General features: G+C 41.4%; 2 protein-coding genes across 3 annotated transcripts in view; both read left to right on the forward strand.

Moving 5' to 3' along the window:
- Positions 1-1,687: 1,687 nt before the first annotated feature.
- LOC137278101 (tetraspanin-18-like) lies at positions 1,688-10,180 on the forward strand. The gene is made up of 8 exons (XM_067810223.1): positions 1,688-1,872; positions 4,662-4,913; positions 5,749-5,823; positions 6,507-6,614; positions 7,509-7,709; positions 8,400-8,483; positions 8,839-8,907; positions 9,400-10,180. The coding sequence occupies exons 1-7, from the start codon at positions 1,813-1,815 to the stop codon at positions 8,902-8,904; spliced, it is 846 nt and encodes a 281-aa protein (XP_067666324.1). The 5' UTR covers positions 1,688-1,812; the 3' UTR covers positions 8,905-8,907; positions 9,400-10,180.
- Positions 10,181-12,987: 2,807 nt separating this feature from the next.
- LOC137289896 (cilia- and flagella-associated protein 44-like) overlaps positions 12,988-15,084 on the forward strand; it is a 46,959-nt gene continuing 44,862 nt past the window's right edge. For both annotated transcript variants that reach the window (XM_067820885.1, XM_067820886.1), the window contains exon 1: positions 12,988-13,073. In XM_067820885.1, the coding sequence (XP_067676986.1) occupies positions 13,025-13,073 (49 nt within the window). In that variant the 5' untranslated portion in view covers positions 12,988-13,024. The remainder of the gene's footprint in view (positions 13,074-15,084) is intronic.

Raw genomic sequence — 15,084 nt, forward strand, 5'->3', positions numbered from 1 at the left:
TTTTTTCGTACTACAGGCCTGTGGCCTTTCAATACAGGAAATAAAATAATACTAAAAAATGTTATAAATAAGTAAGAGGTAGAGATCAATTTCGTATTACTTTTGGCTCATGAAAGTTAAGACATCAGAGTGTTTGACTGATAAATATCCGTATGACACATGTTTGAAGCATTCAGTCTTTGTTGAACATATGAACATATATTGAGAGATATATACAAGTTTTGTTTACGCTCCTGTGACAGATTCCCCGTTGATGTGATTTTGTTTCATATTTACAAATAACCGTTTAAAAACTCTCATTTTGTATAAAAATAGAATATATATATATATATATATATATATATATATAAGATAGAGCCTGTTTTTTATTATATATGCATACACACACACACACACACACACACACACACGTACGTACGTACATACATACATACATACATACATACATACATACATACATACATACACAGTATTACAGCGTCACAGTTTAGCATGGACACCTGCGACCTTCCGCTACAACCACTACACCACGGAGAGTCCCGAACTGAGTGTTGAGGGTGTTCTTAATGATGATACAGTGTATCCTCTAAACAAAAAATGGTCACGCTTGGTTCCGAACTACTACACACGGAGTTGTCACCCTAGGCAAACCATAGGCATCTGATCCTGGATTAGAATCCCTAACGGTGGCAGAAGTCTGATACATGCACTGTTTGGGACTGACACACCCCGATGTTTAACTGGAATATTGCTCAAAGCGGCGTAATCTTTTCCCTCGAGTGAAGTTAATGAATGAAGTGCATACAGTGTAACTCACAATGAGGTCGGTGGGTGAGCCTAGCGGCTGAGCGAAGATAATATGGTTGAAAAGGACAACGCATATATAACAGACAATGTGACCAAAAGGGAAAACAAAATAGACTACGCGAACGTGAGGGACAATGCAAGTATCACTGACAATTCGGATGGATAGAAAGGAAAAAACAAACAAACAAAAACAAAAACAGTAAAAACAATAGAAAGAAATCCAACCCGCAAGGTGTGTACTTTCTTCTGTACGTCAGCATAAATCATGACATCTCACGCTACAAGATGTCGCAACTCCATGTTATACATGTACTTTGATCAGTAAACGAATCGAGGCCTTAGAACTCCATCTGGTCAGTAATCTCCTCGTCTGTTTGTACATAAAGGGCGGTCATCGTACCACACCATAGTTTCACAATACTTTTCATACATTAGGAATGCCGACATTCGGTATTGGATATCTACCCATATTATCATATGACCTATTTATCAGATTACTTTAATATTTCTTTGTATAACGCTCCACTCTGCAATACTCAAGCAAAATGGCGGCGATCTGTAGATAATCGAATGTGGACCAGACAATCTAGTGATAAACATTATAAGGATCGATATATGCATGACTGCCTGATCCCGTTAGTCGTCTCTTATAACAATCATAGTGTAATGGAGATAAATTCTAGTTTGAATTTTCACCTTCATCATGACCCAAGTTCCGTTAACTGTTTGCTGCAATAAGAAGATGTAAGAGCTAAATATAAATTGTTTTCTACTTATACACTTACGACCAGATTCAGACAACACTGAAGTAACAAACCATAGTAATATGATACAGCCATATCGACTTGTCCACGGTGTGATAAATCATACAGGTCCTTGTAATTTAGATCACAGATGGCTTGACTGGAGATATCTTTATCACAACATGCGCGCTGACAATGCGCAGATATATCCCACCATCACCTGATAAACCCGACTGAGGTGTGTTAACCCAAAAAACACGACATGGGTTTCCTCTCAAGCGTAGGACAATGTGTTTTGGTTCTCTTGAACATTATTTTTGTGGTAAGTACCAAATATGCTGTTTATGAATTTGTTTATGAAAGAGGCTGCGGTATTGATGGTGGTTCAACAGGTGCCTGGAGTCGAAGAGGATGAGCGAAGTTGTGACGCAGTTTCAAACATGGTGTTTGACGTTTAGAGACATCTTACAGGAAAGCCATTGTCGTTTCGATTTCATGTCGATTTAGTCTGACTTGTAGTGTATAAAGACATATGATAAGAGCCTGTGTAACAGTGATGATATAAAACCGTTTGTACGTGTCGGAAAACGCTCACTCCCCAACCACTAAGTGGATAGGTTGGAGAGGGTCAATGTAGACCGATGCTCGTGATATCAATCACGGAATTTCCAACGAGATCCGATTATCCAGTTTCAATTATGTACAATGGATATGGAGCTTCAAAGGTTTAATGCCAGCGTTGAACATATTTAATATTAATTACTTGGTATTGATTAGCACCAAATGTGTTTTGTGGTCTAGAAATGGTTATTTATCTAACTCAGGCTCCTTTAACGAAGCAATCTTTACTACGGGTAACCTTAACTCCCATTCTTTAACACTGCACCAAGGTTATCTTAGTGACTTACGATGACCATGGTCCTTTTGAAAGGAGTCCCTAACAAAGATCAAATATACTCATGCAACTGTTAGAGGGGAGAGAACATCCTCGAACATTCAGGCACAATTTTTGAAATAGTTCTACAAGTAAATAACTTTTATAAACTCGAAACATTCAGATAAGTGCTTTCGAGCGGACCGTACGTCGAACTTTAAAACACTAGACTCTTTGGTCCAACTGTGGGTTTCATTCAGCAAATCAAGAGCCACGAGTCCGGTTCGACTTGCTACAATGAACCTTTGAGCAACCCTGATGGAAATGGTCTCCAGCAACCCACTCTAGTCGTGAGGAGCGACTAAAGGAATCGGGTGGTCAGTGGAGCTGGTTCACACGCATCATTATATCCCAACAGCGTTGATCGATGCTCATGATGGTGATCACTGGATTGTCTGGTCCAGACTTGATTATTTACAGACTGACACAATCTAACTGTAACAGTGCCGCTTAAACGGCGACCTTCGAACCTTTGAGGAAGGGGGGATCACTATCCATTAAACCTGCTGTATAATTCGTACAAGGTCTGTTTACATTGAGGGCAAATGTTAAGATGTTGTTATTCTTGATGGGAAGAAGATGTAAACAAACAGTCATACACTCTTGTGTCGAATTTTGACACGTCGAAATTATGGTTGTAAACTTGAGTGCAAGCTGAGCACATATTCCTCTTGAGTCAACCTTGGCTTTCTCGAAAATTTACATAGGTTTTTTCACAATCGAATGCTTGCTTGTTGTTCGCAAGATTATTCCATCTTTATAGCGGCGTATGTGTACGTGTGTGTGTAGTTAAATGTCCTGGTCGATAAAGTCCTTGTTTTATCCCTTATAAACCGAAGCAAGAGTCTCATTAACCAATTCAGACAATGACCTACTTTTCAGTCGATCCGAATTTTCTCGTGTGAAAATGAAACGAGACACTACAAAACTATGGTTATACCGAATTCCAATTCTATGTTTCATAAGAAAATGGTATTTACAAATGGATTTTAATTTTTCAACTTTAAAAGATCGTATTTCTTTATTTTATGACGAGGTTTAGGCACCATGTTAACTTCGACGGCACAGTCTGACCCGTTTGCCGAGGTTGCACAATGATTCACGATTCATCTGGCAGACTGGTTATACCGATCATGTGTTTTTGCACTAATTAACTGTACTTTGGTAACATGCAATGTGATTGATATAATATCAACTCCGTACCAGACCGTCAAAGATTTCTTGCAACTGTGTCTAGTTTTGACATTTATATATCCATATGAATAAGTTGGTGTCGTAATTCTGGACTGGTTACTGTACTATGTTGCGTGAACGGACGGAACCCAGTCAGCGGTAAACGAAACTGCTGTGTAATGAATGTTTTGACATTGCCGAACGCAAGGCACACTAACATCAAATATACGGTATCGAACCACCAACAACTCTCCGCTTTCCGGATAGACGCTTTATCCAGTAAACCCCAGCTGTTGCTATTGAACTACCTCTTTTCTGCATATGATGATGATAATTATTGGGATTCCTATCGTGAGGACAGTGGGATAGCATACCGCTCACTCATTACGCCGAAGACCCTGGTTCGATTCCCCACATGGGCACAAGGTGAGAAGCCTGTTTCTCGTGTTCCACGCCATGATATGTTGAAATATAGCAGCGTAAATTTCAACTCACTCTCTCATTTCTATAGCGAATGTGTTTTTACGCCGCTTTAAGCAATATTAAAGCAATATCACGGAGGGGGACGCCAGAAATGAGTTCATTGTACCCATGAGGGGAATCGAATCCAGGTTTCGGCGTGTCAGATTGATGTGGGAAGAAACCTCGACGTGATGCTGGTCTAAGACGTGAATCAGTTTGCCGAGTGTTGACAATCGTAATCACACATTGTATCCACTTGTGGAATCGAACTCGGACCTTGGCGTGACGAACGAATGCTTTATCCACTAGGCCATCCAGCCGCCCCCCAGGAGGTATGAATGGGCCATCATCAGATAACGCACTAGAGACGTACCCCAGATACTTGAGTGCTAACTCTACCATAGCTTAGTTATATACATAATTGGTGGCATGAGGGGCGGCGTGACGAGCGAACGCTTTCACCACTAGGCTACCGCCCCGATTCCTGTAGTGTCACTGAGTATAACTGTAATGATGACTTTGACGTTGATCACTGTTCACAGCTGCTGTCCCTGGTGCTGGTGGTGGTGGGGGTCATCCTCAAGTTCTTCCCCGGTGTCCTCATGCAGTTCCTGTTTGAGGGGGCGAAGGGCATCACTCACTTCCAGCTCCCCGACGGTTCTTCTGACCTCAACACAGTCCCTCTGCTGGACGAGCTGGGCTTGTCCGTCCTCATATTCGGAGTGGTGTTGTTCTCTGTGTCCTTCCTGGCGTGCTGCGGAGCCTGCTATAAGATCAGGTTCTTCCTTGGTCTGGTGAGTACGTCCTTCTGTTGATGGGAGTACATCCTTCTTTTGATGGGAGCACATCCTTCTGTTGATGGGAGTACATCCTTCTGTTGATGGGAGTACATCCTTCATGGCTGGTGTGTCGATCCTGTTTGCGGATGTAAATTCATATCCTCGCGGCTAGTGGATAGATTCTTTCTGAAACTGGGGTGTACATCCTTCTGGGTAGAATTTTCCTGGGATTGGGGTGTATATCCTCCAGGGAATGTGTGAAAATACGTCTGTTGGTGGGTGCAGATCCTTACGGGGAAAGGGCGTGGTGTCTTTTGGATAAGAGGTGTACATTCTTCTGTGGATTGGGTGTCGATTCTTCCAAAAAGGATGTAGGTTCTTCTGAGAACGGTGTGTAAAATGTTTTTTTTCCGACGGGGTGCAGATCCTTCTGTGGACTGCCTGTACATCCTTTGCTGGCTGGGGTTTAGATTTTTCTGTGGATTTGGTGTGAATCTTTCAGCGGATAGGTGTAGATCCTTCTGGGAATGAGGAATGTATATTCTTTGGGGATATTCTGTAGATTCTTTTGAGGATGGGGTGACAGATTCTTCTGGGACTGGCAAGTTGATCCTATTTAGGCCCGTGAGCTTATCATTAAGGAGTTGGTAAGTAATTCTTTTTCGAGACAGATGAGTAGCTGGTGAATATCCTTCCTCAATAAAACATGATCGAAAGCAGAAAGGCTGCTTTCCTCTCGGAATTAATGGCAGTTAGTCTTGAGGATGCCGTGTACATTCCTCTTGTGTTTGTGGAGTATACAGTGTTGTCAAAGCAGATTATTAACATCGTCACGTGTCTTTTGCTTCAGTTCTGCATCCTCGTCATCATCCTCATCCTCTCTGTGGCCACTGTGGGAGGCCTCTTCTTCAACAGAGATTCACCGGTAGGTTATTTGGTCTTATATCACCTCTTAAATGTGCTCGTACAAACAGTATCAACCTAGCACAATACTGTAGACTTTTACTTGTCGACACAATGTCATGGTTCATTATGGAATCACTCATAATGGCATATAACGTAGTGTTTGTGTGTGTGTGTGCGTGTGTGTGCGTGTGCGCATGCTTATGCCATAGCCTGCTTTGTGTGTTTGTATGGATACCCATTATCTTGAAACGTTTGTCTTTTGTGTGTGTGTTGCGTGCGTGGCGTGTGCATGTGTGCGTTATGCGTTGTGTGTGTTATGCGTGTGTGGTGTACATGTGTGTGCTATGTGTTATGTATGTATGTGTGTGTATGTGTGTGTACGCGTGCATGCGTGCGTGCGTGCGTGCGTGCGCGTGTGTGTGTTTATGGGTGCTCATTGGAAAATCTGTGTCAGTAGTCTGGTGAAGACCAGTGGATTCTGGTACATTTTGGGGAGGCAACAAAGTATGTGAGTGTTTAGCTGGGGGCAAACCAAACACTATACGCAACTAGTCAGATGGATACTAGACGCTATATAAGTGAATTATTATCATTATCATTATCATGTTAACAAGGAGCCAAATGTGCTCGGTGTTAGTGCTTGTGTATGTATGCGAGTGCATGCGTGCACATTTTTGTATACCTGCGCCTATTCCTCTCCAGTTACATACAAAGATCAAGAACGAGTTCAAACAAAAGGTGCACGATGACTACACTGGACCCCAAAAGAAGGACGTCTTCTCCCTCCTCATCAACATCCTCTGCTACTCTGTGAGTCAAGTGACATCACCAGCGACTCTGCTATATGCCGTCACGAATCAAAGACTACATCACAAACAACAGACTACTGGGTCTGCAGTGATTGCTATTTGCACAGACATTATGTTTCATTAAAATCATTGCCACCTTTAGCTTTAATACTTAAGGGCGGTGGGGTGGCCTTGTGATTGAAACGTTCACTCGTAACGCATAAGACCCGGGTTCGAATCCGCATCTGATTAAAATAGGTGAAGACCATTTCTACTGTTGCGCACCATGATATTGCTGGAACATTACTAAAAGCGGGGAAAGCGAGGTATCCGACTCGAGTACTCCGCCATCGAATGTCTATCTACTGAAGTTTTAGTTATAAGCCGTTATTAAATATCGGATAGCGTACTTACCCTTGTACGTCAGTTTACATCTTTGGCACAAACCACCACCCTCCTACTTCACCCATCCCCTTCACCCCCCTCCATTTTATCCCCTCCACTTTCACTTCACCACCTCCCCTACCACTTCACATCTCCGCCTCCCCACCACCACCACCACCACCACCCTCCACACACACACATGTCACACGTTCCCTCACACTTCACGCGCCCCACCTCATCTCCCACTTAACCCTTTCCCTTCCACTTCAGCCTCTCTCCTTCCCACTTCACCCGTCCCCTCGAGCTCCCACTTCACACACCCCCTCCCCCCCCCTTTCTTTCGACTTCACTCGTTTCCTCCCACTTCACCCCTCCCCTCCAATTTCACCTCCGCCCCTCCTTTCCCGCTCCCTCCCACTTCACCCGTACCCTCCCACGTTACCTGTTCCACTCCTTTCCCACTCACTCCCCAAACACTGGTTGGAAACGTTTCATTGTTGACGACATCAGTGACGTGGTGTTGTTTTGTTAGTTGAACTGCTGCGGCATGGCTGGACCTGACGACTTTGACCACACGGCGCCGTGGACGAACTACAATATAAAGAGTGGGGGCACATACCACATTGACGTCACGCCGGCATGCTGTGTCCACAGTTACCTCAAGGCTAACGACCTCTCTTGTGCTCGGAAACAACCTGGGGGTGGGTATGACACGAACAAGACAAATACAATGGTAAGTACTTTTCCCTTTCAGATCTGGTTGGTGAGGTAACCTGGTGGTTTAAAGCGTTCGCTCGTCACGCCGAAGACCCGGTTCCATTCACCTCTTGGGTACAATGTGTGAAGCCCATTTCTAGTGTTCCCCGTCGTGATATTGCTGGAATAATCCTAAAAGCGGCGTACATCTCAACTCACTCACTTTCAGGACGCCTCTGTGGCCAGGCGTCTGTTTGTTTGTATGTCATTAAACTCCACACTTAGCACAATTCCAGTTACATGGCAACGATTTGAAAATCAAGTGGATGGTATCATGAGGGTCGATCTACGTATCTGGGGTACGATGACTCGCGTCAAATGAGTCAACGATCCTGACCAGTCAATTGCGTTTGACCAATTCTAACCGGCCCCTGATCTTGTGGCCGGGACATCTGCTCTAAGAGTGGAAGGTCGGATTTCGATGTCATGGCCGTACCTTAATGACGGTACTTTTTGTTACTCTGCCTGGTGGCATTCAGGGGAAAACCAACGAGCAGTCATTTTTATCCGTTTTCAGTATACTATGAGCAATGAAGCTATGTGATTTGAAGCCCCAAAATATAACACTTTACATGCCAAAAGACAAGCTTGACATCATAAACATGTGTGTTTCGATGTTACAATTAAAAAAAGTGTTTATTTTCTGTATCCCCGATCTGTGTTTCAGGGTTGCTATGATAAAATTCTAGACGAGGTTAATAACAACAAGAAATTTGGCATCATCGGCATTGTGGTCATCATTGTCCTATTGGTCAGTATCACCTAATATGTCACGTCCTGAGATAATACTGACGTAACACCTCTTGTCCTGTGGCAATAATGACGTAACACGTCATATTATGTGGTACTACTGACGTAACACGTCATAACGTAAGATTATAAGGAAACACTTCTTATCCTGTGATAATAATGACACGCATTGTTAGGTGGTAAATATGACGTAACAAGTATTGTCCTGTGGTAATAACGACGTAACATGTGTCATTCTGAGGTCCATAAGACGTTCCTTTCTGAAGCAAATATTCACCGGGAACGGCACCGTCCGGTTTAACGGATTTCATATCATAACATATGCGTTGACGGAGTCCTGCACTTGTTGTTTTCAGGCTCTGGAAGCGGTGTTTTCTGTTGCTCTCATCAGGAGCATCAACAAGGGGGTATCCCCTGTGTAACATGTAAGTGTCATGAGACGTTAATAATTATGTTTACATGATCGCTGCGTGGCTTGGACTAAACCATGTGTTTGACTGAGCGCTAGCTTTTACGCCTCATTCAGCAATCAGTATTTCTGCAATATGACGGCTGTCTGAAAATAAGCAATCAAGTGATCAATAGCATGAGCGTCGCCCTATGCAAATGGTATATATGGTGTGTCAACTACGTCAGCGAGCCTAATCCTCATCCCTTTTGTCGCCTCTTACGACTAGCATCGGTTATTGAGGACCAGTACTAACCTGGATCTTAGTAACATACGGGAGTCAGTCTGCTTTAAAGAATGTAGAAAATACGCAAAATGTACAACCAATGTCACACACTATCAAACACTGTAGCTCCCAAGATATCAAAATGTGTATATCGGTATACAGGTACCAGATCCGCAATATAATGCAATATGATGCATTTGCCAACACACAGTTCTATTATCCATATTATATATTTCGTTTCAGGTTTGTCGGGCGGGGGTGAGGGCACGTGCACATAAATGTATACATATTTCATTTATTAACAAGATTGTCATAGACTTCGATCTTCACGGCAAATCCCCAGTTACTGATCTGACGAAATCAGTTGCCGTATGACTTTGTAATAGGTCTACATATTACAGATGAGGCTCTGTTAATACACAGTTTGTGTGGAAGAACCACGGATTTTCAGTCAGCCTGTGGGGATCACATATAAAGTGTGTCTCAAGTATGTCTTACATTGTTTACATGTTAAGGCTTCCTGTTGAAAAACTATTTTCCTTATAAACTGAAGCACAAAAGAAAGGTCTCACCTGGTGTTTTGTGTACATTTTTATCCAAACGATGAACTTATTTTGGCCGGTTTTCTCCAATTTCTTATAAACACACGGTGTGTACTTTCTTTTGTAAGTCGGTTTATTTTTACCGTCCCTTCTGAAACCATCTCCTTTGAAAATGTGGAAACACAACTGTTGAAAAAGAATGAGCGAATGTTATTTAACGCCAATATTCAGCCATAATTTGACGGCCTGCACAATGCCTGAAACAGGAAACCAGATTGATACAGCCATGCCATTTTGGTACAGTGACATCCAAAAAACAAAGTCAAACAGTTTGGCCACCCGATCCACTTTAATATCCAAGACGATGGGGTAGCGTACTGTACATGTTTAAAGGGTTCGCCTACCATCAAGTTGAACATCCAACATGAACGTGTAAACTGTACAAGATGTTTTATGGATTAAAGGTTTTTTATTCTTTCTAACATAGCGTTTCAGGGTCATTACAGATCCCTTTATCTGTAAATTGTATGTGTTGAACCGAATGAATGGACACCTGTTTATCTAAACTGACGTACGAAAGTAAGTTCACGTCAGACTTTTTGGGGCTTCCATCCAAAACAGCAACGTAAATAGTTTGGTAACTGTTTTTTGATTGTGTCTCACAAAGATAGTGTTCGTGCTGCCAAAACACCACAGACATCGTTGGTTATTGGAACGTTGCCAGCGTCTCTCACTCATCGACAGACATAGAATTCAGTCGATGCTGTCGGATTATTGACTTGTGGGGCATCATCAAACACGTTTCAACATATTTACATTTTTTGTGGGAAAATAATCCCAAATAACTTTCTTTTGCATGTATACTACAAACCAAAAGTATGGGAACACCCTGAAATCATACATAAACTGTATAGTGATGAGGGCATTTACACTCTAAGGTACATGCAACTTATTTGTTTGCTTAATGAACACCGAAAACAGGTTGAAACATGCAGTGAAGCAACCAGTGCAATATTTGTTGAGTTTGAAAACATTGGCAAAAACATGGGTGGTTAACACACCAGCGTCAAATATCAAAATCACCAGAATCAGTGTTTCAGAATCCTTGGGTTTCACTGTTTTTGAAATAAATTTTCATTTCACTCAAACTCAACGGATATTGAATCCGGTGCTTCACTGCAAGCTCTAACATGTCGCTTAAAGTGTTCATTAAGCACAAAAAGTTGCATTGCGTATTTCACATATCCCATACGCAGGCTTCTGTGTGCTAGTAAATACTAATATATTACCGACCGGACAAAATCCACCCGGACAAAATCCACCACAAAATTGCCACCCTGACAAAATCCACCTCTTCTTAACAGATTAATGGACAAAATCCACCCTTCTGAAATTGCTGCTGTCAAAAGTTTTAGAGCGTCCTGATCTTTTATCAAGATGTTTTTCTCAAGCATTGCAAGCATTGTTTTGATAGCATGTACGTTCCTGGATGTTGTTTCAAACATTAAAGGTTTCTGCATTTCTGACATTTTGATCACTGAATGGCCTACCTAAAAGACACCGTCTCCGAGGACCTTGAGCCACTCGCTGACTACTTCGACAAGACTTACGTCACAGGCACCTACCGTCAGATTCGCCACCCAGGACAGTCGTTACTGCGTCAAGCCGCGTCAAGCCGATGTATCCTCCACAAGTTTGGAACGTCCACGAGATCACTCTTGAGGGTGGTTCTCGAACAAACAATGTGTGAAAGGCTTGTAACCACGCGTTTAAGAAACCGATAAGACATTCCAACCCCCTGGGTAGAGACTCATCGACTAGGATTTTGTCCTAGGTTGCAATTTTAGGGTAGATTTTGTCCAGGTGGATTTTGTCCGGACTTTGTCCTGGATTCGCACAAGACACGCCCACTGCTGGAGTTGTCTCACTACAGTTCGATAAATCTTCTACTTTACAAGTCGGTTCTCGTTTCAGTGTATGTTCTGTGCAAAATACAGAAAAATCTTTATGAACTGTAATCCTGTTTTTTTTCCCTGTGCTTTTTGTCAAATAGTTGACACTTGACTGTTACACTCAACTAAAGTGATGTCGGAAATTGTATTATAATTGACGAATTACCATGGAAACCGACATGACAAACATTTAGTTAAACATTGCACAACATAAAAGTATAAAAGTACTTGAAATATTAGACATATACAGGAGAAGTGTACGTTAGACATTAACAGACATATACTGTTAGTAGACATTATGTGAAACAACAGACATATACTGTTAGTAGACATTATGTGAAACAACAGACATATACTGTTAGTAGACATTATGTGAAACAACAGACATATACTGTTAGTAGAAATTATGTGAAACATTAGACATATGCTGTTAGTAGAAATTATGTAAAACGTTCTACGATGTACATATGACTGAGTGTGTACGTAGTGAAAACTGTATTCTGTCGGTTTCCACATTTTTTCACATGATTAACTAAAGATATTAGGATTATTGGGCTGATTTGTTTGCGTGTTGTGCAAATTCGGCTTTTCCAGTGTAATGAAACGTAGTTCCAACACTTCGTATCACTGACAAACAAACTATGTCACAGTTAACATTTTGTCTTACAATGAGAAGCGTGCCATGTATCATCATTTCATCATCCGTTGTCCGTCAAGTGAGACCAGTATCTCTGTATAAAGTTATAAAAAATCTGCGTGGTTTCCTCGAAAATTGTTTTCCTCGAAAATAGAAACATGCATATAGTGATACTCATCTAGCTCAGACATGAGACAATAATATATTCCTGATGGTAAAGCATCCAAATGCATTATCCCTACTGCTATAAGTTACTGATAGACTGGTATAAATATGATTACACGATGCCATTTAGAAAGTGGTCAAATGCAACATATGTCATATTTGGGATTTCACTTTCTTAGTAAAGTACAAATTCTAGTACTATTTTCGGTTGAGTCCCATCCGGGATTCGAACCCGCACCCTCAGAGTCAGGCACCTAATATGTACTGTTCCGAATATTTACAGAAATAATGTTCAGCGGTCAACATGAATGCCATGCATTAGAAGAGAATACCCTTTTGGGTTATGTATAAAATCAAACATTAGCATATAAAGGCATACAGGCTACTCGCTTATTATTTCTTAGCTGTTTTAATCAAAAACGGGAATTGCAGAATAGCTGTGAATGTCCACAGTGCTCGAAGAAGGTATAATTTATACTGGTATGTAGAAACGTTCACTTCACGTTTTATGTGGTTGTCTCCCCTGCCCATTGACATGCGCTGTGGTCCCTGGCAACCGACATCACATCGCGATGGACGGGGAAGAGGAACAAGCTATTTCTGCAGGAGATACGAATAATGGTAATATTGTACAGCTTATGCACTATAAATTATATGTTATGTCGTTTCTATTGCCAATGTTGGTGGTAATCATCTGGCGTTTGTGCTGATTATTGATGAGTACAATGCCGAAAATATTTCATGATTGTTTATGTTCTATTTTCGATCACACACAACACCTGTCCGTACGTAAATTTCACTTATGCTGTCTGAAATGATGTATCATCTGAAAATATATTTCAGTGTCAAATAACTAACCACCACCTATTAACTTAACTCAGGCTATGGCAAGTTGTCTTTAACTTTTATGCACACTCTTAACTCAAACAGGCAAGTGGTTGTCAGTGAGTCAGAAATGTATCAAGTCCACCTAAATAAACAAATATAAAAAATACTGAGTATAACTGAAACAAATCTAATTATGAGTAATTCTGCAAAAGACAGTTCAGGTATGATGGTAGAAATATTGTATGCGTTTTGCCTGATTCATGTCATGTGAGCATTGCATAGCATATTAAAAAGCCAGAGCACACCATCTAGCAGCACACCATTAAGTAGCGCTGATTTTGATCATATCCTGTAAAAATATTGGCTGTGTTTTTTTTTATCAGTTTAATATTTTATGGTTGGTGCAAGCAGGAAACCTTTACATTGAAAGTATTGTGATTTGATGTGACACATAATAGTAGGCTGCCAAGTCCCTGTCTGATATCCCTACAGTTCTATGACTGTTAAAGAAAAAGACTATTATCCCACTTGTATCAACATCATTCTGTTGGCACAAAACTTATTATATGATGATAATATTTGTGGGGCTATTATGAAATAGCTCTAGCTGTTGGAGGCACATGTGCTTTTCCTGGGAGCTGTTACAGTACATCATAGTGCAGGAATTCCTAGATGACATTTCTTCCATTACAAAGATTGGGATATGGAGGCATTCTGTAACAACTTAACATGGTTGTTGGATATTTTATGATTGTATAATTTTTCACGTATGAAATAACCAAATATCTGCAAAATTACAAATATTGTGTAAATGGCTTTGCACTAACCAACAGCTTATGTTATACTTGAATCTCATATTTTCAAAATATTGCTGTTAATCCAAATTAATCAGTGTTCTCTATTATTAAAATTAACATAACTAGATAATCTACTAAACATGCTTTTATAGAATTAGTTTTAGAACTATGATGATAACGCAAGATTTTTGAGTGTATTCATGACCCACTTCAGCTACCCCTGATGAGTCTAGATCCACCCCCACAGTGGGGAGGAAATCACGTAATCTGAAGGAAGCCACCATCCATCTGAAGGAGGAAGCGTTGCGGAGATACAGGCTGAAGCATGGACATGATCCCCCTGTTGATGCTGACCTCGACCGAGAAAGTCCACATCCACAAGAGGCCGGTGAAACCAAGGATGGAGGAGATGCTGATATTGACAGAGGCAAGTCTCTGGAGCTGACAGCTGAGGCAGATGTTGAGATGAAGAAGTCTACAAATGAAGATGCCGATGCTAGTAATTTGAACGTGAAACAGAGAGAAGCCACACAGTCCCCAAGTCAACATGCAGGACTTGATGAAGGGGTTACTGGAAGTGTTGTAGAATCTGGCTTAGGTACTGGAACCAATAACCAAGGTGATATAAAAGATAAATCAGTATCAAATCTAATGGAGGAAGAGGATGCAAGCAAACCAGTTGACTCTGAGGTAGCCATGTCTGAGGATCACAAAGACACTAATTCAGCAACTGGAACAAACACAGCAAAGGCAGATGACCTGGAATCAAGTCAGTCGGGTGTCATGGCAGCTGTAGATAGCGCAGCTGTAGCTGAAGACTATGGGACAGGGAAAGCTGTTGATAACAGTTCCCCACCAGCTGAACCTCAGTCATTAGGTATATAGTGTGTGATCCACCCTCACTCTGTCTCCACGATTCTGGCTGCCCCGTGTTGGCAGTTCCAACAACTCTTTGAACCTCAACCAATGATATGTTGATGATTTGCATGAATAATTATCATAATCCT

Source organism: Haliotis asinina, chromosome 1 (assembly GCF_037392515.1).
Source record: "Haliotis asinina isolate JCU_RB_2024 chromosome 1, JCU_Hal_asi_v2, whole genome shotgun sequence".
Taxonomy (NCBI): Eukaryota; Metazoa; Mollusca; class Gastropoda; order Lepetellida; family Haliotidae; genus Haliotis; species Haliotis asinina.